Genomic DNA, 22,966 nt, shown 5'->3' with positions numbered 1-22,966 from the left:
GTGAATACCTGTCACTGAAAGTTAGCATCACTATGGCTTTGGTCTGGAACGCCGCTATAACGAACATCTTGGGATCCACAAAATTGTTCGTAATAGCGATCGTTCGCTATAGCGATGTTAAAATATTGAATATAGTAATTACACAGTTTTTGAGCTTACTGCCTACAGCATTGGGTGGCTTTCCTCGTTTATTCCTTGGGGAAATAATAGCCATTTGTCGCTCTTCTGTTGACACTTTTGAACAACAATGTTCGGTACATTTTGTACACAAAAATCGGGAGCCAAAGACGATGTTCGGTGTAGCCGACTGTTCGTTATAGCGGTATTCACAATAGCGACGTTACACAAGTCAATGAAAAAAAATTATCAAAAGCACAATTCACAATGAAAAATTCTAAGGCCTTGTTAAAGTTCTCTTGTAAAGTGCAAAAACCAATGTGTTAAATTTACACCATTGGTATCTAAATAGGACCATCTGGTGTTAAATTTTACTGATGTTGTCCTATATAGATACCGAATGGAGTTAAATTAACACTGCAGTTCTTGCCGTGTAGTAAAGTCCCTTTTCCCGTTTTGGTATTATAATGGATAGTGGACTTGAAGTTGAATTCTGACTTTGATTTGTGATAAACGTGACACAAGTTTCTCTGATGTTACTGTCGTGTCCGAATTATTTTTGCTTGGACCAGCAACACACGTCTTGGAAAAGAGGCTTCATCAAATTCCACATGACGAATGTGTTATTGCACACATTCCGATTACATGCCTTTTAATAGGAATGCACTGTTACCTGGCTGTCCATTGGCCCAATTGGTGTATGTGACCCAACTGCCGTCAATCCACTCATAGTATCCTGGGGTGGCACGATCACTCAGACCGATAAAGAAATCATCTCGATTCTGAAGACCAAGGGCACTGCTTATGAAGGCTAACTCATATCTACAGAGAAGAGAGAAAACAAGGAACGGATATAGGTATTACATCAAATAACTTGAGATAGGGGTGGGGAAGGGGGTAGCCATGTGATGCCATAGTTAAAGGGCCCATGTACTGTATTTTGTAATCATCCTGTAAATACACCTTTGTGTCCCAATTAACAGTAATTTCAATTTGCCGTTTTAAGGGCAATTTTGGTACCTTTTTGGTTTCATGCTTATACACATTTGCATATTCATAAGTAAAAATGTGATTTAATTTTAGGCAGAAACCCCAATGTTACAGCTATTTCAGCACCAAAAGTTGCCCGACTTTCGGATATTCTGCCGTCTTTTCTTTTCTTTAATGATTTGTTGTTGCTTCAGTACATAAAGTAGGCCAATTAGCAAAGTTTTCTCACAAAAGGTTGTTCCCCAGTAAAATTCATGTTATGGGCCCTATTATTTAGAGGGATGTAGAGCATAATATGTTTAGCAAAATGGCTTAGGAAATAAAAAGTAAAGTATTATCTGCAAAAACAATGGCTAAGTCATTGGCGGATCCGGGAATTTTCTGGGGGGGGGGGGGGGGGAGTCTTATCAGCAACAATTCTGAAATGTGGACAGTTTTTTTTCTCCGGACACTTGGCCTCCGAAAATCAATACGTGGGAGGGGGGCTCGTACCATATTTTCAATGGGGGCGCTGTTCAAATCAGACGATTTTTTTTTACAGTACAATACAGAATAGTGTACAAATACCCACTAACCATGGTGGCTCTGTCCGTATTTTGTGCACAGGAATACATTATTTCCAGTATATTTGGGGGGGGGACGGGGGAGGGGGTGTTAGTATTACTTTTTAGGAATTCCTATCACATTTGGGGTCTTTTTGACATAGCTGGGGGAGGGTTGACCACCAACCCCAACCGCCCTCTCCCCGGATCCGCGCCTGTAAGTCAACAGTTATATTTGAACACAATCAATAACTGTCCAGGCAAATCGTTGTGGATTTGAAGCATTGTGAATGGTTTGGCCGAAAAGAAAATGACAATTTAATTTTGATTAAACTGATTAAACTTGCTCCTTTTTCACCAAAAAAAGAGATTTTTTTTTATTACGTGGTATGAACGCTGCCACAAACAGACTGTAACAAAAACAACATTGAAAATTTATGTATCCTACCCATCTTCTATGACGACAAGTTGAGCGCCTCTGGAAGCACACCGGTTCCCAGCATCCACCCAATCAGTTTTGGTCTGATAGGCAGTGTAACAGCTACCCATCCATGCTACCCAATTCTGCAGGATACCAGTTTATTCAAAGTGTAACTGAATTGATGATAAATAAATGTACTGCATGCAATGTTGCGTATACAGGGTGAGTAAAAAAAGGAAACCCAAATGTCAATCCCAATTGTTTTTAAAGAAGTTTCACATAGTACTCTGTGATAGTTGGATCTGGGAAAAAATATATATATACTGGGTGAGTAAAAAAAAACGAAACCCAAATGTCAGGACCATTGTTTTAATAAAGTTCTGCATGTAGCACTTTCAAAATCTAGGATATGAAAGCCCAAATTAATAAGCTTTCTTTAAGTTAAAAAAATCATTTAAATCACTCATGTACTTTTGCAGAAATGGAATTTTAGACACAAACACATTTTTTTTAACTTTGTTCACGGATCACATTAGGGGTAATGGATATTTCAGCAAAATATAAAACTATTCACATATCCAAAAAAAATCTGAACACTATCATAACCATGATAAATGGAACTTATCATATCATTTACTTAAAAATCGCTGCTTCCAGCGTTATAATAACATGCTTAATAATGTTAAGAACTTGTAGTTACGCTCTGCCTTCTACCTGGCTACCCTTTTTGGAATTATTCTGATATCATTTTCAGAATACTACATGGTTTCCTTTTATATTGAAATATCATGTGATCCGTGAACAAGGTCAAAAACGGTAGTTGTGTTTAAAATTCCTTAACTGGAAAAGTACATTAGCATTTAGAATTATTTTGTGCACTAAAAGATGGCTTATTAATTGAACTTTCGTACCCTAAAGGTGGAAAGCGTTACATGCAGAAACGATTCTTTTAAACAAATAGTAGACACTATTTTGGGTTTCCATCACCAATTGGCTTAAAACAGATCAACAAGTTCAAAAATGAAACCTGCAGGTATTTTTCTGCTCTTATTTTTTTTTTGAGACTGAAATGAACATGATAGTAGACATATTACAACCAGACAGCATTACATAACCGATGAGGCCAAGGTACTTACACTTGGGCATGACGTATTAACCGGAGGGGGCGGAGCCACGTCCATCGGCTTCCTGCACAGGGAACTCAAATAGTTCTCCCAACAGACATAATCATTCCAGTATCCCTGCAATGAGAAGATACAACGAATCATTTCATCTTGTGTCGTACCTTCTAGAGACATCGCCATCAATTCACACGTTAAAATGGTGATGACACTATAAGTTAAGAAAGTCTCAGAGAAATTTTTACCAAAAACACCAAAACATGAAGTAAATGAAACTGTCGATCAATTATCATTTTTGTTGTGGTATTGTAATTTTAGCATTTGAAATATCTCCAGCTAAACAGCCTAAATGCTGCAGGTAAATAAAGAAAAATGTTGTTTGCAGTATATACCAGTGCAATGTAAAGGAAATTACCATCCAAGGGTGGATCCGGAACACAATTTGAGGGGGGGGGGGACACAATTTTGGGCCTCCCAAAAAGTGGGTCAAAACATTATTGTAGTAAAAAGTTTCGGAGCCCGCTTGAGGACCCCGAAACAAAATGTTGATTCTAGATGCTCTGTGATGCGATCTGAGACAATTTCTGACCACTTAGTAAATTTGTTTTTGAGGAAAAGATGGTGGTGTTCGCAGTGGCTCTCTTTATTGCAACGTCACTTAAAAGAACATTTGGGTTCGTTTTTTCGGGGTTTTTTTTTGGGGGGGGGGGGTTACGGCTCCCCGTCCCCCCCCCCCCTGGATCCGCCCACCTTAAAAACCAATTGGAAGACACACCGCATGCATGTAATAAATCGTTCACGTGTGGGTGTTTTTTCTTGGGGGGGGGGGTTACGGCCCCCGTCCCCCCCCTCCCGATCCGCCTTTTTTACCACCTTAGAAAACCACTTGGAAGCTTCAGACACACCGCATGCATGTTATAAATCGTTCACGTGTGTGGGTTTTTTTTTTGGGGGGGGGGGTTACGGCCCCCGTCCCCTCCCCCTGGATCCGTTCACATGTGGCGCGAAGTAAGCAATTAATTCTGTTCTCAATCCAAACCCGTTACATCTTCGCATCAGGCGCTTCTAGACCAATGCTTTCAAATATCCCTCTCGGTGGTCTCCCGAAACTCTCCCCTTATAACCGTTGAGGGAGTGCTTGTGCAAGGAGTCTATACTCACAGAGTCAATGTTCATGGCAGTGCAGCCTTCGTCGTCTACATTATCCGGCTGGCCTGAGCTCCAGTGAGTGAAGGTAACTGGCTCGCCGTCAGACCACGCGAACAGTCCCTCCCTAGCCTGGTCCGTCAGGCCGATCCACAAACGATTTTCCGAAGGTGCTTCTGTTTGAAAACAGAACAAAAAGATTCAGGCAAAAATGTCCGTTATCTATATTTTTGGCATGTCAGTTACATCACTTGGTGCTCAGTCATCTGTGACGGTAAAATGGAGTTCCTGGTGTCAAGAAAAAGAAGACATGGTTGTGTAAAAGAGGGTGGTTACCATTTTCCAAAATAATTAGCAGGGGCGGATCCAGGAATGTTCGCAGGACGGGGGGGGGGGGGGGGGGGGGGGGGGTGGGTTCTCATCAGCCAAAAAATCTGAAAATGTACACACCTTTTTTTTCTCCGGAAACTTGGCCTCCGTAAAATCAAAAACTTGGGGGGGGGGGGGCTGGTACCATATTTCAATAGGGGGCACTTTCAAATTCGACGATTATTAACACTACATTACAGAATGGTGTACTGTATTTTGAACAGGCGGACATTATACCAGTATAAAATATTGTTTGGGGTGTCACAGCAGGGGGGTTCGACTTTTTTTTTTGTAATTTTTTTTATTTATTTAATTTTTTTTTTATTTTTAAATTTTGTATTATTTTTTTTTAACCCCCCCCCCCTCTGGATCCGCGCCTGATTAGTCATACCCGAGAAATCAAAAAAAGAAGCTCGGTTTTCTTTTTTTTAAACCCTGTACAATACATTTCGTATTTATAAAAGCAAATAATGTTTCTAATCTCTCAACCCAACACGTTTTACAATTCAAGTTTTTTCACTTCTTTCAAACATGGAGAATTTAGATCAGGTTTTTGGGAGGGAAAACATTAAGGGTACTTGATTATGTTCTTGATTATATTAAAAAAATAAGAATAGGTTTTCCGGCCATTTAAAACATTTTCCATTCAAGTTCACCAACTTGACATTCAATTTTGTCCGAGAAAAATTACACACGCTTTTAACAAAACCCAGTTATTTACCATTCGATTACAAAGTTTGGTCATCCTCTTTTGTCATGGGGTCGGAAATATTAAAGAAACATTATTTGAAAGATGGAATATTACGATTTACATCTTTATTTTTTCCCGGTATAATATTGCGTTTCTTACGTCAGTTGGAAATTGCCCCATTAATAACGGTATAGTCAAAGTGATCGAACGAAACTTCGTTTTGATTATAGTCAATTATTAAATATTAACTGATTTATGACATAGACCTTGATTTAGTTTTTAATACAACCGTAGACCTGCCGAGCAGATGAAAATATTAAACTAAACCACTGAAAGTTGAAAAAACAGAGGATACAAAAAAAATCAAAAAGTTATGTGCTAGCCAAGCATTCAGGGGTCGGTCTGAGCCATAACAATGCCCCAGCCCGCCCCTTAGTTCTCTTCTGGGCTCTCGGGTGTCCCGGCCAATACACACTTCCTTCCCTGTCCATCCATATAACCCCGGAGGGCCAGTCACCATGTAAAAGCAAAGAGCTAAGGGAGGAACAGGGCGGCACCCTAAGCCCTGATCCTCCGAGTGGACCACATGCCCTGAACCTGTACGAAGGCGCCAACCTGGAACTCACGGACAGTACCAGCCGCAGTGCTTACCGATTAAGTAAGGTACAGTTGGTGATTCACGACGGTAAATAAAACATCTTATAATGAATGAATAGAATACGTGCGTTGAAAAGCAAAACGACACTGACGAGATTCGATCCCGGGCTCCGCGATTCGTGGACGACGGATCTAACCACTCGGCCATCAGGCTTCCGTGGAAATCACCTCAAAACAATTTGTCTTATAAAGGCTGAGAAACGTGGAACATTGCTGTGTACATCTGTTTTGGCTCCACATGGACGAACGGAAGTCGATATGTCTTTGTCAGGCAATTATGCGCCAATTGTTTTCATTTGTTTGAAAATTGTATAGGCCTACGGCACCCTCGTATAGTCGTAGGTCAGTACGTGCGGTAAACATGCTTATGGTTACGAAACACTGATTGCTATTATTACGTAGGCTTTATTGAAACAGGCATCAGGTGCGTTCTTAAAAAAAGGAAACGATAATTTGTTTTACGGTTTGTTTGTTAACGCTGAAAATTCCACCTCTATTCCGTTCGCTGTTCCCAACAGTCCTGCATCAGCCTGTAAACAGACATTATTTTCCTGAAAAAAATTTGAACAGTACGTTCTCATCCTTAATTCTTAAGTACAAAAAAACCTAAAATGTACACGAGGCGCTGTTCATGACGTGATCTTCATTTTTTTTTTTATGTATGATAGCGCTTCACTCGTAACCCCCGCCCTGCAAACAGGGCCTAGGGCGATGGGCCGGGAAGGGCATGTGAGCTTCACAAGAATCTTGTGAAGGAGGGGAATGGCATTCTGGGTAACTTTCATGACCTATATATAAAGATGTATAGCTGCAGCTGTTTAAAGGGCGCACTCCAGTAAATCGGTCCGAGATTGCCTATGCCGGCCAAATCAGGATTTGCATGCCCTCAAATTCTTCATTATTTGAGCGTATTGTGGGCCACGAACTTGAGGGTTCCTATAAACTATGAGTGGAAGCCGTGCACTGGAATTTGAGCTTGTATTTTTTTGGATGAAATTGGGACCCTAAAAGCGCCCGTTTTCAAAATGGTGATGGGCTTCAGGACTATTAAAGGTGATTATATTCCGATTTCTCCCAAAAGTCATCAGATTACCCTCACTCAACAATTGAAAAGACACTGAGAAAGATGATAAAATAAACTTCAATTTTGATATGTGTCTCGAACACCTTGGAGAGTAAATTTTGAGTATATATTTCTCCTGACTTTCTGAAGTGGAGGGCATTGATCACGGGGATCTATGGCAGTTTTTGCACCCATAGAGACACGCTTTTTCCCACAGGCCGATTTCGCCGGCTCCAATTTGCTTCGCGGAACCAGGAGGTGGAACCCCCCCCCCCCAGCTCAGTCAATATATTTTTTGTCATAAAAATTACTTGAAATGAATGCAAACCCCTCCCGCCCCCCGTCCGACACCCCAAAACAATCTATACTGGTAATTACATGTACGTCCGCCTGTGCACAAAATACGGACAGAGACGGCTTGGTCAGGGAAAGATTTGTACACTAGTGTTAATAATCGTCGAATTTGAACAGCGCCCCTTTGAAAGTATGGTGCGAGGCCCCCCCCCCCCCCCCCCTTTGGTTGGAGGCCAAAAAATACCTGTGTACATTTCAGATTTTTTTTTGCTGAACCCCCCCCCCCCCCCCCCCGCGAAAATTCATCGATATGCCCCTGTCGCCTGTTGTGTTCCACGCTTTTGGAGGGTCGTCTGTATTCATCATCGAAATTTGTTTACAAGATTTTGTTTTCAAATTTTGTATTTCCAGTTTTCAGGGTGAGGGGCTTTGTTTTCCTTTCGTTTTTCCTATTTTGCGAATTACTATATATTGAAGAATGTTCACAAAAAATCAAATTCGTCTCAGCTGTTGCCGAATGGCGGCATTCAGAGATCAAATTCGTCTCTTAAAATAAATCAATTAGATTTCTGAATAACAAGGTTCGGTGTAGACGAGACAAAACCGAATACTCAGGGACGATAACGTGTGCTTGTTGTTTGAATTAGCTTAAACTGAATTTGAAATTGTCTGACAACAGACGAAATTTAAACATTCAAGGGCACCAATTCGATGCTGATGGGCGAATGTGAATATTAGAAACAGATCATTCTAATGATAAACATTTTAAAATAATCTCTAAATTCCAAAAAGTGAAATTAGGGACTAGACGTTTTAGAGTGAAAATCACTCTCATGATTGATTGAAATAGTCTGAAAAAAGAACCACCTCAGACGAAACTCGAGTGAAAACTCGATCTTTACGATTGAAGAAATTTCACTCTAAAACGTCTAGTCCCTAGTTTCCGACTGCGGGAGTGAATCTTCACTCGAATTGAGTGAATTTTCACTCTTTGGAATTTAGAGAGAGGCCGGAAAAACCTTTAACCTATATATCCCGTGTCAAAACAGATGGACGGGGGAATAATGAATTATTACCCTCGTGCAGGTATGCTCGTATAAAGTTGTTGGTGTTCCTGTCCCTGATGCTGACTAACTCTGCTCCCATGTCTCGACAGGCGGACTGAGCCTCCTGGAAGTTCTTCTGGGTGGTGTTGAAAGTATAGCAGTAACCATCGTAGCCGCGCCAGTTGGTTGGACAGTTGTAGCTGCTCGGTAATGGAGGAGGTGCGGTTGGGACTAAGACCGTCCAATCTGGAGGAGAAAAGTAATCACGTTTGAAAAGCAAGGAATATGGACTTTATTTACATCTTGCTTCTCATTGGTTGTTTTCATTTGCTGTCAAACTTGACTGAGTGACTGGATTTAACGGGTGGAACGGGTAATGAATCAAAACCTTTGTTTTTAGTCAGGATCATTATTAACTAAACAAATGAAACTAGTTCTCGGACATTTTGAAACCTTGATCTTAACAAAACATTTCTTTCTTTCATTTGATCTGAACTCACCTCTCTCGTAGTAGTCATAGTGATTCCCTTCGTACGTGGTGACAAGCCCCCCTGCCGAGGCGGCATCGTCGGAGCTCAGGTAGCAGGCTCGATCTTCACGCCGGTAGTCGAAGGATCGACACGTGAATGAGTTCGCATTCATGCACAGATTCGCACAGTCTACGGGCCAGACGTTGTAGCGGAATCGGGTCACGTCGCTGTGGTCGGGGAGCTTGCGTTGGGTTGATGTGACAAAGTACTTGAAGATGTATGCTGTGAATAGCAAAAATAAGTACATGCACCCAATAAGTATGGTGTGTTTAACATTACAATGTGCCATCTGTAAGAAAAACATAATCCTTGAAGGATCTTGGCAGCCATTACGACCCTTTGCAGCATGCTTTGCTAGAATTGTGACGTTAGGATAGAATGATAAGTACATGCACCCAATAAGTATGGTGTGTTTAACATTACAATGTGCCATCTGTAAGAAAAACATAATCCTTGAAGGATCTTGGCAGCCATTACGACCCTTTGCAGCATGCTTTGCTAGAATTGTGACGTTAGGATAGAATGAAACACAGGTTGAATGCTTTTACATGCAGATACAGGTAAGATATATAATTTATTGCCTCTGATTAGTGACTTTTGCACTGGTAAAAATACAGTATTAAAGTTATTAAAATCTGTCCCAAGCACAAATAGCCCACCAAGACGGCATTATTTTATCTCCGGTTTCGGTGGCACGAAACTACTGAGCATGTTTGTTTTCCCTATTTCCCTGGATGGGATGCCAGTGCATCGCAGGCTACACCCAATAGCCATTCATATCCCTTGGCGGAAAGAGTCAAATGTGGGTGAAGTGGCTTGCCCAAGGACACAACATAAGACCAGCAGCTGGATTCGAACCCCTGATCTTTTGATCATGAGTCATTATAAACCGGATAGCCACAAGGCCACACTCCCCTATAAAAGTTGGAGGATAAGGCTGGATAGCTGAGGTTCTGAGATGGTGTTCGGATGGTCGTATGTTCAAACATGCACTCCACTGGATTATTTCGATTATAAGCCTGAGGTGAAGGCATATACTTCTTGTAAAAAAAAGGAAATCTCAATTTCCCTGAGACGTGGTGACATAATGCTTTTACATGCTTTTATATGTGTGGTCTCTTATGGGGCGGAGTGAGGGGCGACCAGTGGCGTAAATCTGTACCAGCGAGTGGGGGGGGGGACCAAAATACAAAAACTGCTCAGCCGTGGAAATTCGAAAAGGGGGGGGGGGTGGGGGCGGACACCACATTACACTAGGGGGCGCTCTTCAGGATATAGATGCATATCAATATGTATACTCCCGCTTACATCAAAACGGCGCATTTTACAAGCTGTTGTACTTTGTTTCTTCACTTTTCAGTGCTATTGAATACATTTTTTGTTATTAGGATGTTCGAAAAGTACCTCGAAATCAGCATTTTTTCTTCTCATCACGAAAAAGTGTAGTGGAGATGATTCAATAGCCCATCCCCCCGGTCAAAAAGTGGGGGGGGGATATACACCCATCCCCCCCCCCCTCCTGGATTCAAGCCCTTGGAGGCATAGTCCCCTCGTCCCAATGTCAGAACAGAGGGGTGTTCTTCTTACCGTTTCTTTTACAGCTGTAGCCCAATGCCCGCTCGCATTCACGGTCTGCCCAGGTACCGTACAGACTGATGAAGGTACAGCAATGCTGGCCAAGGGGCGAGTTCCACATCCCGTTACTCGGCTCACCTGGAACAGGAAAACAGATGGTATACAGAGTCCTACAAACCCACAGTTTCAAACACCTCGTGAAAACAGAAGATTGTCCCTGATATTTCCTGAGAAATTTCCGTGAGATATATTTTCACTCTAAAGAGGTTGCTGGGAAGTCAAGAGGTGGTGTAGCACAGCAACTAAGACATTAAAACACTAATAATACTGAAAGTGCATACAATGCACTAAAATCAAACTCCATAGCCAGTCAGTCAACGGAGACAAATTGGACACAGGGCACCAGATGTACAAATGCCATATACTGGCTGGAAACCCAACCAAAGACATTACTTTGTAATGAGTACCGTGGTTATTAGAAAATTGCACTTTGCAATATACAACTGCACCTGCTTACTATTAAACATGCAGTACTGGGATAAAAACAATTAATCAAAACTCAAATAAGTTCTCAGCGTGAATGTTACTATACACAACTCATAAATTTGTGACTGCGCCAAGTATTTACCACAAATTATGTGTCAAAAGTCAAGTTCCATTATATTCATAATAAGGGAGTAAACGTGTGCTTGACCGGTTTTAAACACTATGTTTAAGACCGGTTGGAGTCTGGATGCTTATATTACCCTAGCCGATGTTGCTCATAACGCAGTTGTGCCGTGTAGTGTGAATTTAGGACTACGAAATACTGATTCACTGGTAGTATTGCACATGCCTAGTTGTGAGGATTGTGAACGTTCAATCAATAAAACGGGTAAAAGGCACCGGATTTCATAGGGGTCCAAGTTTCATGTGACGCTGCAAAAGTGCCAGCCGGTCTTTATCATCCGTTTAAAACCGGTCACGCGACTGGCTCTCGACCAATAGCAATGGGTAAACTGTCTTAGGTATGATTTATGAATCACCGATAATGGATAAACCGTGAAGCATCTGTACCTGAATCCCAATTGACGAACGCAAATGGTGATGTATCACTCCACTCCCATCCGCCTTCCCTCCCTAGGTCATTACAACCCATCCAGGTATATAAAGCTCCTGAAAACTGAAGACGACCTGAAAGAGAAAAGCTCCAAAATAAGGAAGGAATATTGGACTGCAAGCGAATACCGATGGCTGAAATCCAGAGTTGAAATATGATGTAATAACATATGAAATTGTCAAAAAAGGTTGTGTCCGGAAATTTGGCACAAAAATTGGCTCAGTGTCTCGGAAAAATCCAAGTTAACATTTTATGAATGTCTTTAAAGTTGATAAATTCTGATTAATCATTATTAGGCTCAGTCTAATACATTCCCAAGCAGAAGTTTTTCAGAAAATTTTGTTTTTTAATTTTTGGCTCATTTTCAAAGGGTTCACCGTGCACTTCGAAATGAAATCGGATAAGCACGCCAAAATAAACGTCTCTGCTAACTTTGATAAACTCCCGATTTATGAACGGGTATGTTTATAGCTCGATGGAATATCATTTAGTGTGAAATTTTAGGTAAAACGTTTGCTCTAGCAAGGCGCTGGAGCCGAAAACTTAAAGTGCGCCACGTTAATAGGGCCTGCACCACGTCAGGGTACATCAACAATACTATAGTGACTTGTGGCCAGACTTGTGATCGGTCTAGATTACAACACTGCCCTCACTGTTTATAAACTGCTGGTCCTCCAGTCCCGTGATGCTGATAAGATCCCCGCCCTCCACACGGCACTGATAGAGGGCGTCCTGCCAGTTTTCGGAGCTGTCTGGCCTGAAGGTATAGCATGTTTCAGAGGCGACGTCATACTCCCAACCCCAGCCGCAACGCGACTCAAAGCCAGCTGCATCCAAGAAAATCAAATTTTGGTTCGTAATTATGATCAGTATGCTGTAAATGAATTACCCATTAAAAGTGGCCGTCATGAAAACATGAGTATGAAGTCGGCCTTTTTTTTAAGAATTCAGATATTTAAATGTATGGATTCTGCTGTGCAAGAGGTTTCTAACGGCTTGTAACAACGGGGTTCTGAGTTCAGTGACGGAAATACAGGGTGAGTCAGAACTTTTAAACGTTGATTAAGTTTAAAATTCCGGAACTTGAAAAGTACATGAGTGATTTGAATGGTTTTTGTACTAAAAGAAAGCTTATGAATTGGGCTTTCATATCCTAGATTTTAAAAGTGCTACATGCAGAACTTCACTAAAACAATAGAACCGACATTATGGTTTATTTTTATAGACCACCTGCAAAATCGAAGTGGTAAAATTAACTTTTGAGAAAATTTCATTTAACAATTCCGCTGTTGTCTTCCAGTGAATGAAGAGTGAACTACTGAAGTGGATTCAAGTAGACTTCAAAATAATTGACTTTCATCTTCTAATTCCTCGGACTGCATTTAAGAGATCTTAGTGTTTTACTCCTACTTACGAGTTGGTGGAGGAGCAGGTGTGTGGACAGTTCCATCATCAACTGTATGATGAAAACAAAAGATCAAGTTAAGTACTCATTTAGTCATTGAGTTGTCGTAGTACAAAAACTGCATGTGTGAGCTAAAGAAACGGAATGTTGGTATGTCCATGATATAAGGAGTGTAATTTCATGCTGTATCCAAAACTGTCTAAAGCATGTTCAATTTGAATCTTGAATTTTGTTTCAGCCGACATTTTCTTACTCTTCGGCTTCTTGCAGACATATCTGTGATTCTGTCCACAGACTACAGGCGTCCACATTCCAAGATCTTGCTCTGCCAACACCATCACGCAATCCCTTAACCAACCGCCGGTCCCTGACCTCCAGTTCTGGTAATCAAACTGTCATGAAAGAGAAATGCAAAATGTTGGAAGTTTTGCGATATTTCCCCATGCACGCTGAGGGTAATACTCACGTAACGATTACTCAATACTTGAAAACAAAAGACACACACACACACACAAAAAGAGGTGCATTTTTGAAGTGTCAATTTTGATGAGTTATATATGCACACCACCCCAGAGTGTTATGGCCTATATGGAATTGAGTTTTAAAGATTGACGGTATAAAGAGTTTGGGTTAGATCTTGGGTTCTATAACGGTTCCTTACTTCTAAATGTTTTAAAAGGGGTGGGGGACACACAGGGGGCATTGGCAAGCCCACAACCTTACATCTTGCCAAAGTGTAAGGAAAAAAAACCTCTATACATGTAGTCATCTTGGCACAAAATAGACTAAAACAAATAGGAGTGCAAGGACTTACAGGCGTTCCATCTGTCCAGGTGAAGTTTCCTTCCACCACTCTGTCATTAAGTCCAATCCAAACAGAGCTTTGAATGACGTCAATTCGAGCTGAAATAAAATCAGACTTGTACGTGAATCCCACTGATGTTTCTGTGCCATTAGTATTATCAGTAACTTATGCTTAGTACAAAAATTAGCTCCGCGATATTTTTTGCTTGGTAGTTCATGAAACTGGGCCCTAGTCAGCGAGACCATGTCTAATTTACTTTTCTTCTTCCCTCTTCCTTTCCCCTTCCTTTGACAAAACTGACTAATAGGGAGTGCCCCCATTAGTCAGTTTGTCGGCAAAATCATGGTGCTGTCGGTTAAAAAAAACAAATGGAGAATAAAGGGGAAAGGAAGAGGGAAAAAGAACAAATGGAGAATGCCAATAATGAAACACCGCTGCTCAAAACCTCACTAAGCTAAATCCAGTTCTGAAACCCATGGCAAAAGATTGCATATTATGTCATGTCGGCACGAGGTGCCGCGCGAAGTCGCTTCACATGCGGCGGTTGACAGCTAAGCCTATAGCTGTGCAAAACACAAACACGTGATCGCTTGCAGACATGCAGTTACGAATTGAGCAGATTCTTAGTGACGACTCAAAATCATGGATCAAGCTAAAGAATCTCGAAGAGAGTCAAGCTACAGTTTTGATGTGATCTTTGCGCGTTATAAATCAACTTTGATGACCTATCCCCATCTCGCTAAATACGAGCACATTTCATTCAAAAAGTCAGGGGAAAGTGGCCAGGAAATGCCTCAGATTGCATCACGGAGCATCTAGAATTCAAAAACCGTAGCCGAGCATTTTGGATGTGGCCTATAATACCCAGAGCAACATAAACCAAAGTTTATCAGCGGTTTTCAAAATGATACTTTGATTATTATTACATTCTTACTTGAAAAGAATGACTGTTCCCTGTCACTGTGTATACTGGCCAGCTGGCTTGCATTGTTGAGACAGGCAATGTTCGCATCATCCCAAGTCTTAGCTTCAGAGCTGAACTCGTAACAGAAGTTACCATGGAGTGCCCAACCAGGCTCACATTTGCCCGTTTCTGAACAAAATAAACGAACAATTATGTCTAGGCAGATCTGCGAAATCTTTATAATTGTGAATAAAGTACACTGAGTACGTGAGCTGTTGGTTGTAGTGAGTTGTTGATTTTTTTTAAGCTGCAACTCGTAATGGTAAAAAAAGAGGAACAGTTTGAAATGTGTTTTTTTTTTTTATAACTCACCCATTTCTGGCGGCACAGGTTTTACAGAAACTCCTGTAACAGAAAAAGAGTTCTCAGAGTTATACAAAAATACTAGGAACGTGTCAAATGTTCACTTTGGCTAAAAAGAAAAAAAGTATCAAACCTGATTTTAGAACAAAAACAGCATAGAGAGGTTGGACCTTCTTGAGGCAAATGGAATATGACTGTTACCTGCGTGTATCTCACAGATGTAAGCCCCAAGCTCAAAACAGTCACCAGCCAGCCACTGTGCAGCCAAATTTCCTGGAAAAAATTTGATACCAAGATACATATAAAGACTAGAGGTTGTAGGAACATCCACACGGTGTTGGGCCATGGATTACCGCAAACTTTGCCACACACATCAAGTGATAATGCGTTTTCGACGTTTTTTAAACTGCCGCTAGAGGGCGCTCTAACATTTGATTACGTCACCTGTAATATGTTTGTACAGTACTGCATAGGCAGACACTCACATCGTTGAAAGCAAGTTCGCATCTTCTGCCAATTTCAAATAATAAGGCACTTCCGGTTTCGACCGGAAGGAAGGGTCACGTGATTTTGCACTTAATACCAAAAATAAAGACCCTGCAATATTGTATCGATTGCCACAAAAAACAAAATCAAATCTGTAGCGGTTGATTTTACATGATTTTCAAAGATTAAATCTAGAAATCTTTGATTGCTTGTAATACGATACTTGATGACGTCATTATGACGTCATTACCAGAAACCTCCAGAGATATATTTACTGTGCTGTATACAGCCAAATCTTGATTATATCTATCACGGTATATTTTCTAGCAATTTTTAAAGATTTAAAGGTCTTTTTATTGTAACTTCCGGTCTGATGACGTAATCATTTTTTTTTCGTGTTGTCTGCATTATGGTCATCATGTACATTAATTCTGAAACGATTACCGCAAACTTCGCCACAGACATCAAGTGAAAATGCGTTTTTGACGTTTTAACCTGCCGCTAGAGGGCGCTCCAACCATTTTATGGCGTCACCCATTACTTTTTTTGAAAGGTCAATCCAGGCAGACACTTAAATCGTTAAAAGCAAGTTCATATCTTTTTCCACTTTTAAATTATTAGGTTTCGACCGGAAGGAAGGGTCACGTGATTTTACGCGCACAACATAAAATGAAGATCATGTATAACCATGTCGATTCCCGCAAATTTCAGGTTCCGGTCTCTCACGGTTGATTTTATATGGAATTTCAAAGATTAAATTTATTAAACTTTCGAGTGACGTCACGTGACCCATGATGGCGTCATGATGACGTAATTGCAAAAAATACCATCTGCGGTGGATTGGGCATTCATGTATTGACAAATGAAGTTCATATATGTTTCCATTTCTCCAAACAGTTCTGGAAAAGGATTTCCTGAGAATATGCTGAGAAGAATAAAAACAGTAAAGTCTTACAAAACCAATAGGTATTGGGCTCAAGGCGCAACACCTAATAAACAAGTTTTTACTAAAGACATATAATCAGATCATTTGCAATTCATGCTTGCACTTTGTTTGTTTCCGAAAATACCACAACCCCAAACCCAAAGAAGACTGTTACCTGTTTGAATTCCAGCTCCGTGGATATTACACTTTTTCGAGAAAACAGTGAAAAACTTTTGCAAAACCGGCAACATTAAATCACGAAACGCGTTTATGTCAATAGACTCTTTATTTCCAATGATCAGTCAATTGACTGATCGTTGGAAATCACCTACATTTCTTGATTTCTTCTAAATGACAGCAAGCCAGACGGAATAATTTCAAAGGTTTTTTCTGAGAACAAGTGCCATCTTTAATCCAGGTAAGCTTTTTGACAGCAGTTCTGGTTGCTCACTATCGGTCCATGGTTGTTGCACTGTTTTCTGAAAAATCCATTGAGTAAATGAAGAAAGTTCAAATGCTATTTCAAGAATCATTTCAGTTTCTCATCGGTTCCTGAAATAGTCTTTGTGAGAAGTGATGTGATGTACAAACCTGTATAGATATATCCACAGTCGGTATGGTTTGTGTTGACTGGTTGTGAGGGAGCCCAGTTTTGGTAGGTTGTGGGTCCGTCATTGACCCATTCAAATGCCCCGTCTGTTTCTTGATCTGTTTATTAAAGAAATAAACAGGCGAGGGCGTTAAACGTGGATATGGGACGTTCACTGAAAGACATTCTGAGCACAAACTTTGACCAAAACCTTGATTTTCCTTTAACAAATGCAAAATTACATTGCTTGAAATTTAAAACAGATATGCACGTAATGTGTCACTTTTATTGTACTTTCTTAGTATACATTCAAAACGATTGCAGTGTATCCAAAACAGGATTACATTTACTAATTTTTCAGTTCCTGTTTGATGGTTCTGACTCTAAATATTAAATGCAAATAAAGAAACATCCATTCAACTATAAAGACTGACCTGAAATGCCGATGAAGAGCGTTGAGATGCCCGAGTCGATCAGATCTGGGAGGAAGCTTTGAATGAGGTCTGTTTCAAAGGATCTTAACGACAAAAACAAACAACATAAATATTAAAATTGAAATAATTGAAGTATATCAGAATTTTTGCATCAGATGTAAATTAAAAATATTTGGACAGAAATTGCTGACTGCTTTACTTATAAATAAATGCATGGGATGAAACAAGAAAATAAATGCATGATTAATTAATTATAATGAGACAGCGAGACAAAGACATTTGAGGCAAAGTAAGATGTACCGTCATTCGACAGCTAATTGGAATTAAGGATGTGCACATTAAGATCAACTAGTCAAATTGGAGATGGACTGGCAATTGGCTCGAAGAAACGACAACATATGGACACAAACATTAACAGAATGGCAACCAAGGACAGGAAAAAGAAGAGGCGGCAGGCAAAAAAGATGGAGAGGTGACCTAACAGCTTTCAGCTAACAGACAGGTCAACTTAGAATAATCATGAGGAGGGCTACATCCGACATTGGATGGGCATATCCTAGGCAAGGCAAAGCAATGGGGGGGGGGGGGCTACCAGCTTCGGCGCCTCTAAGCTCCTGCCTCTGCTTGTCTTGCCCTTGATGCTGCCGTCAAGTTGAACCTTAGGCATTAACCTCCCACTTGGACGAGTGTCGGTCTCTTCCTCTTGACCGGGAAGGTTGGAGGTCACCACGACCAGTTGACAGTCAAGTACAGCAGTAGTCGTAGTACTACTACTACTACTACCGGCTTGGAAAATTTGAAAAACTGCGAGGTTGTGGCTTTGATTTCTCATAATTCTTAAAGAGAGAAAGCAAGCACTTACTCCTGAATTGTCACCAGATATCCATCCTGGGCCTCGCAGTAATGCTTGGCGTCCGTCCAGGTCTTGCGTACGTTAGAGTTGACTTGGTAACAGTGACTATTCACAGCATGCCACCCCGGTGCACAGGTACCTGTAGAAAACAATGTTCGCAACACAGGGGCGGATCAAAGTGGATGGTTGTGCGAGGAGGAGGGTGGGGGGGGGGGGGCTAGCCACCTGCGTACGTTAGAGTTGACTTGGTAACAGTGACCATTCACAGCATGCCACCCCGGTGCACAGTTACCTGTAGAAAACAATGTTCGCAACACAGGGGCGGATCAAAGGGGATGGTTGTGCGAGGAGGGGGGGGGGGGCTAGCCAGCTCCTACACCAACCAACACAGACTGACCAATGTTAATTACAGGGTGAGTAAAAAAAAAAAAGCGAAACCCAAACATCAAAACACAAAATTATTTCATATTTAAAATAAATAAGTAACACCAAAAATAATAATGACTAAAAAGTCACTTTCATATGCTACTTTTAGATGAAAATATTACTGTAATTGTTCAATCCGTTCAAAGAATATCACCATTTAAACGCAATTATCCTAAAACCTGTCTCGCGCAAAAAGTGGTTATTATTGTGTGTTTTGACTGTTTGGAACAGCAAAGACAATGACAAACAATACTTGTTTCAACAACTGTCACCAATATAGTAGGCCTAAACAATATCTGTATTAACAATCCTGGTTAGGCAAACAATATAATTTATATAATATACTTTTTTTTAAAGACGGGCCTTCAAAAGGACTTTGTTGAATATTTTTAACGTTTAAACTGAGATTTTTTTTATCGCTGGTGATGTTTGAAGACAATTGTGACAACGATTTTTAAAATCGCATTTTTGAACGAGACAGGTTTTAGGGTCATTGTATAAATAGTGAATTTTTTTTAACGGATCCACCAATTTCAGTCCTTTTTTCGTGTAAAAGTAGCTTATGAAATTGACTTTTCACTTATTATTATTGTTGGTGCTACATATTCTTTTAAATATAATTTTGGGGGTTTGGGTTCCGCTTTCTTAACTCACCCTGTATTTACATATAGTCTATGAAATAGACCACGGCGAATAACAGCAATATAAAGGTATAAGAATTGTCATCAATCGACCAACTGTGCTGCAATTGTGGCTCATTATGAACATTTTAATGATTTATTTTCACACTTTTATCATCAATACGAAACAGGAAGACTCCAGCAGAATAGGCAGACAATCAAACATAATACAAACACGCTACCAACCTTCAGATACTGCACATAATGGATACTTCCAGTCCCATCGACATCTCTGGATGCGCCATAGGCCGTCGCCCATAACTGATCCACAATCGCCACCAGAATTGAAGTAGCTGAAATGAGAATTGGTAAAAATCAATTGGCATCAATGAATTCAACAAAATCTTAGGTTGCACCCTTAAGTGACTCGCTGTAAAAAGGGCCAACATTAAGCCCGAAAGTGGGTCAGAGTTTCAAAAGGAACTGCCCTTTGCTCCATGCAAGGAGCAAACGGCATCTGTCCGTTTGTTATTCTTACGCGTTGTTCGGTTCATTGTCATCCCAGTTGGTGTAGCTTGAAGTGTAGGTAGACCCATCAGACCACGTGTAGTTCCCGACAGTGCGATTCTAAGGATGGATTCAGAAAAAAAAGAGATAAACGGTGCTCTCTTTAATTTGTTTACAATCATCAAAGGCAGGAAAAAAGCGAATGTAGCCTGTGTATGTTGTTCCGACGTATGGAGACTGCAGACCATACCTAAACATCAGTTTCATCTCACACTTTAGGATCAAGTTTATTGACTTTAAGTTATTTCATGCTAATGAAAACATCTAATAATTTACTAATCCATAGTGAAAGCCTTGAATCTTTGCATTTGTTTGGAGATGAAGCATTTACAAAATAAGAGTCCGGCAGTCACAGTCGAAGCCGTGGCCAGAGACAGAGCATGTAGCCAGAATGTGAGGTCACATTTTGAGAAATTGCTCATTATGACCAAACTGTGCAAAACAATGTGAGCCTTTTAATTTGCTTTCTACATACAGACATTCATAATACACGTGTAACGTCAGTTTATCCTCTTGCATCTCTACTGGTTGCTATAAAGGCACGTATACTGCACACTTATTACTCCACGCAAAGTTAGTAACCTACCACATCAGTGAGCCCGATCCATACGTCTGTAGCATGCGTAGCCTGAATGTTGGTGATAAATGCCACATCATCCTGGCTAGTGGCTGAGGCCAGGTGACCTCCTGGATATGAAGCACATAGACTTTCTGCATCCTGCCAATTTCTCCGATATCTCAACCTCTTGTAGCATTTGTTGTTGTGGCTTCGCCAGCCGTTGCCGACATCACACTTTGGTAAAACACCTGGCATATAGAGGCAAACATGAAACTCCATCTTCGTCCTGAAGTGCTCACTATAGGTTAAGGCAAAAGTTGTGTCACAGTTGTCCAAAAATATCCCACCCTTTCTCCCCAAAAAGTTGTTGCTGTTGGACTGCTGCCGTAACTTTATACATCGGTTATCCCTACATGGTACTTTACAGTGATTGTGGCAATTAACACAACTTCCTTTTTTCTTTTTCTTTTATTAAACAGCAGAAAGCACTAGCTCGATTTTTGATTGCGTCAACGAAAGACACATAGACCTACTCTTGACTTATTGGAGTAGGAAGAGACACATGAGATTCTGATCACTCCCGTTTAGAACTACCTGGATAACAGCCAGACAGAAAGATGTTTACTGGTGAACGGATATACTCCAGTTGATCTGGGACCTACATACTAAATAGTAATCTCATGAAACAGTCTGACGCATAACAACACCACGAATGACTTACCGATTTCACGTTGACATATGTAGGAATTTCTAGACCCGCATCCGTAATCGTACCAAAGACTAGATCCGGAATTAAGAGCTACGCAATCTACAACCCAGATAGACGGAGGGGCTGGCCGACCTGGAGCCCAGTTCCTGCAGAATGTCAATGTATAAAAGCCATTATTACATTGTTGTTCATATACACTGCAAAAACTGTAGTGTTAATTTAACACCATTCGGTATCTATATAGGACAACACCAGTAAAATTTAACACCAGATGGTCCTATATAGATACCAACAGTGTAAATTTAACACTGCAGTTTTTGCAGTGTTTGAGTCAGGAGTGTACTGGGAAGGGCAGAGAATGCCATGTGGATGGGTGGGGATTGCTGGAAGGGAGGTGGTATTTCGTGACCAGAATGTCCCTAATAAAACCTTCGTAGCCAGGTCTGGGGTTATCTTACTATTTCCAGAAGTATCTGAAAGTTTCCCCAAGCTTCCTTCAAGAAAAAACAACAAATACAAGAACATGTCAAATATCAAATTATAATCTCCAATGATAGCATACAATTTTGAATTGATCAATAAATAGTTGACAGTCACCTGTTGATGGGAAGAGTAACATGATGGTAAAATAGTAAAACGTCTTAACATAGTTATTATCATTTAAAAAAAGAACATGAACACTCTTCATTCCATTGCCAGCAATTGGGAATTTTTGAACCACCCCCCCCCCAACCCACAGAAAATGTACCAGTCAAATTTTGTATCTATTGATATTCTATCATACTTACGAGAACTGAGAGATATTTACTGACTCATCTACCCATACAAAGCCAGGAGTATCACTACGGGAGTGCAAGCCAATCCAATGCCGGGCAGCAACTCCAACCATCGTCTCATTTAGGAAGTCCTGTCAAGGTTCGAAAAATTCATTTTGTAAATCGTTCAAAAGAATGTATAACTTTACCTCCCTCCCCCCCCCCCATTTATTTTAGAATTTAAAGTGCCCCCACTATTTGTAGCTGAACCAAACTTTTTTCACAGAAGGAAAAACAAATTCAAATTCCATAGATTTACATCATTTAAAAAAACATATAAAACATATCAAATAATAAAAACATCAACAATTATAATATAATACTAATTTACTCTCCTTTGGTTCAAAACATTGTTTTAACCATGAATATGCACAAATACTTTGTTTTTTGGCGGTGTTTTTTTTTGGGGGGGGGGGGCACTTCAACTTGTGTGTGAATTAACGAGAATCTTACGGCTGTTTCTTGATCGGGTATGACGACCAAATCTCCTCCTTTGCTGTGACAATCCAGACGTGCATTTGACCACGAAGCAGACCCAGAAACAATCTGGTAACAAAGACCGCCATATTGTATCCAGCCGACTCCACAGCTATCGCCATCACTGGCAGAAACTACTCGAGATATGAAAGAAAAATGTACAGTATTTTCAGAGTCGTAAGTTAGAATAAAACTACATTACGAATCCTGGGACTTCAATAAACAGAAGCCATATATCTGTACAATTTATTTATTTGAAAATTGAAGATACAGACGTGTGGATCGACTGTGTGAAAGATCTGAGCAGCTAAAATAGGGCGTGGCAGGCACCCTCCCTGGCGATAGGGTTGGGGTTTGGTGAGTGTGCA

General features: G+C 40.6%; 2 protein-coding genes across 2 annotated transcripts in view; both read right to left on the bottom strand.

Moving 5' to 3' along the window:
• Positions 1-13,377, bottom strand: part of LOC119729509 (macrophage mannose receptor 1-like) — a 39,582-nt gene extending 26,205 nt beyond the window's left edge. Inside the window, exons 1-11 of the mRNA XM_038202099.1 lie at positions 13,320-13,377; positions 13,076-13,117; positions 12,315-12,488; positions 11,619-11,735; positions 10,575-10,700; positions 8,958-9,209; positions 8,488-8,703; positions 4,353-4,513; positions 3,207-3,311; positions 2,098-2,213; positions 791-939 (exon numbers count right to left, since the gene is read on the bottom strand). Coding sequence (XP_038058027.1) covers positions 791-939; positions 2,098-2,213; positions 3,207-3,311; positions 4,353-4,513; positions 8,488-8,703; positions 8,958-9,209; positions 10,575-10,700; positions 11,619-11,735; positions 12,315-12,488; positions 13,076-13,117; positions 13,320-13,377 — 1,516 coding nt within the window. The remainder of the gene's footprint in view (positions 1-790; positions 940-2,097; positions 2,214-3,206; positions 3,312-4,352; positions 4,514-8,487; positions 8,704-8,957; positions 9,210-10,574; positions 10,701-11,618; positions 11,736-12,314; positions 12,489-13,075; positions 13,118-13,319) is intronic.
• An 834-nt stretch (positions 13,378-14,211) lies between these two features.
• On the bottom strand, positions 14,212-22,720 carry LOC119729870 (macrophage mannose receptor 1-like). Its single transcript, XM_038202661.1, has 12 exons — positions 22,575-22,720; positions 21,319-21,452; positions 20,625-20,845; positions 20,010-20,098; positions 19,718-19,824; positions 18,435-18,564; positions 17,573-17,655; positions 17,141-17,257; positions 15,340-15,411; positions 15,148-15,180; positions 14,806-14,964; positions 14,212-14,219 (listed from the first exon to the last, which is right to left on the bottom strand). Exons 1-12 carry the CDS (start codon positions 22,718-22,720, stop codon positions 14,212-14,214), a joined length of 1,299 nt encoding a protein of 432 aa, XP_038058589.1.
• Positions 22,721-22,966: the final 246 nt, after the last annotated feature.

Source organism: Patiria miniata, unplaced genomic scaffold (genome assembly GCF_015706575.1).
Source record: "Patiria miniata isolate m_02_andy unplaced genomic scaffold, ASM1570657v1 HiC_scaffold_21, whole genome shotgun sequence".
NCBI classification, from domain to species: Eukaryota; Metazoa; Echinodermata; class Asteroidea; order Valvatida; family Asterinidae; genus Patiria; species Patiria miniata.
This window is presented reverse-complemented; position numbering and strand designations above follow the sequence as displayed.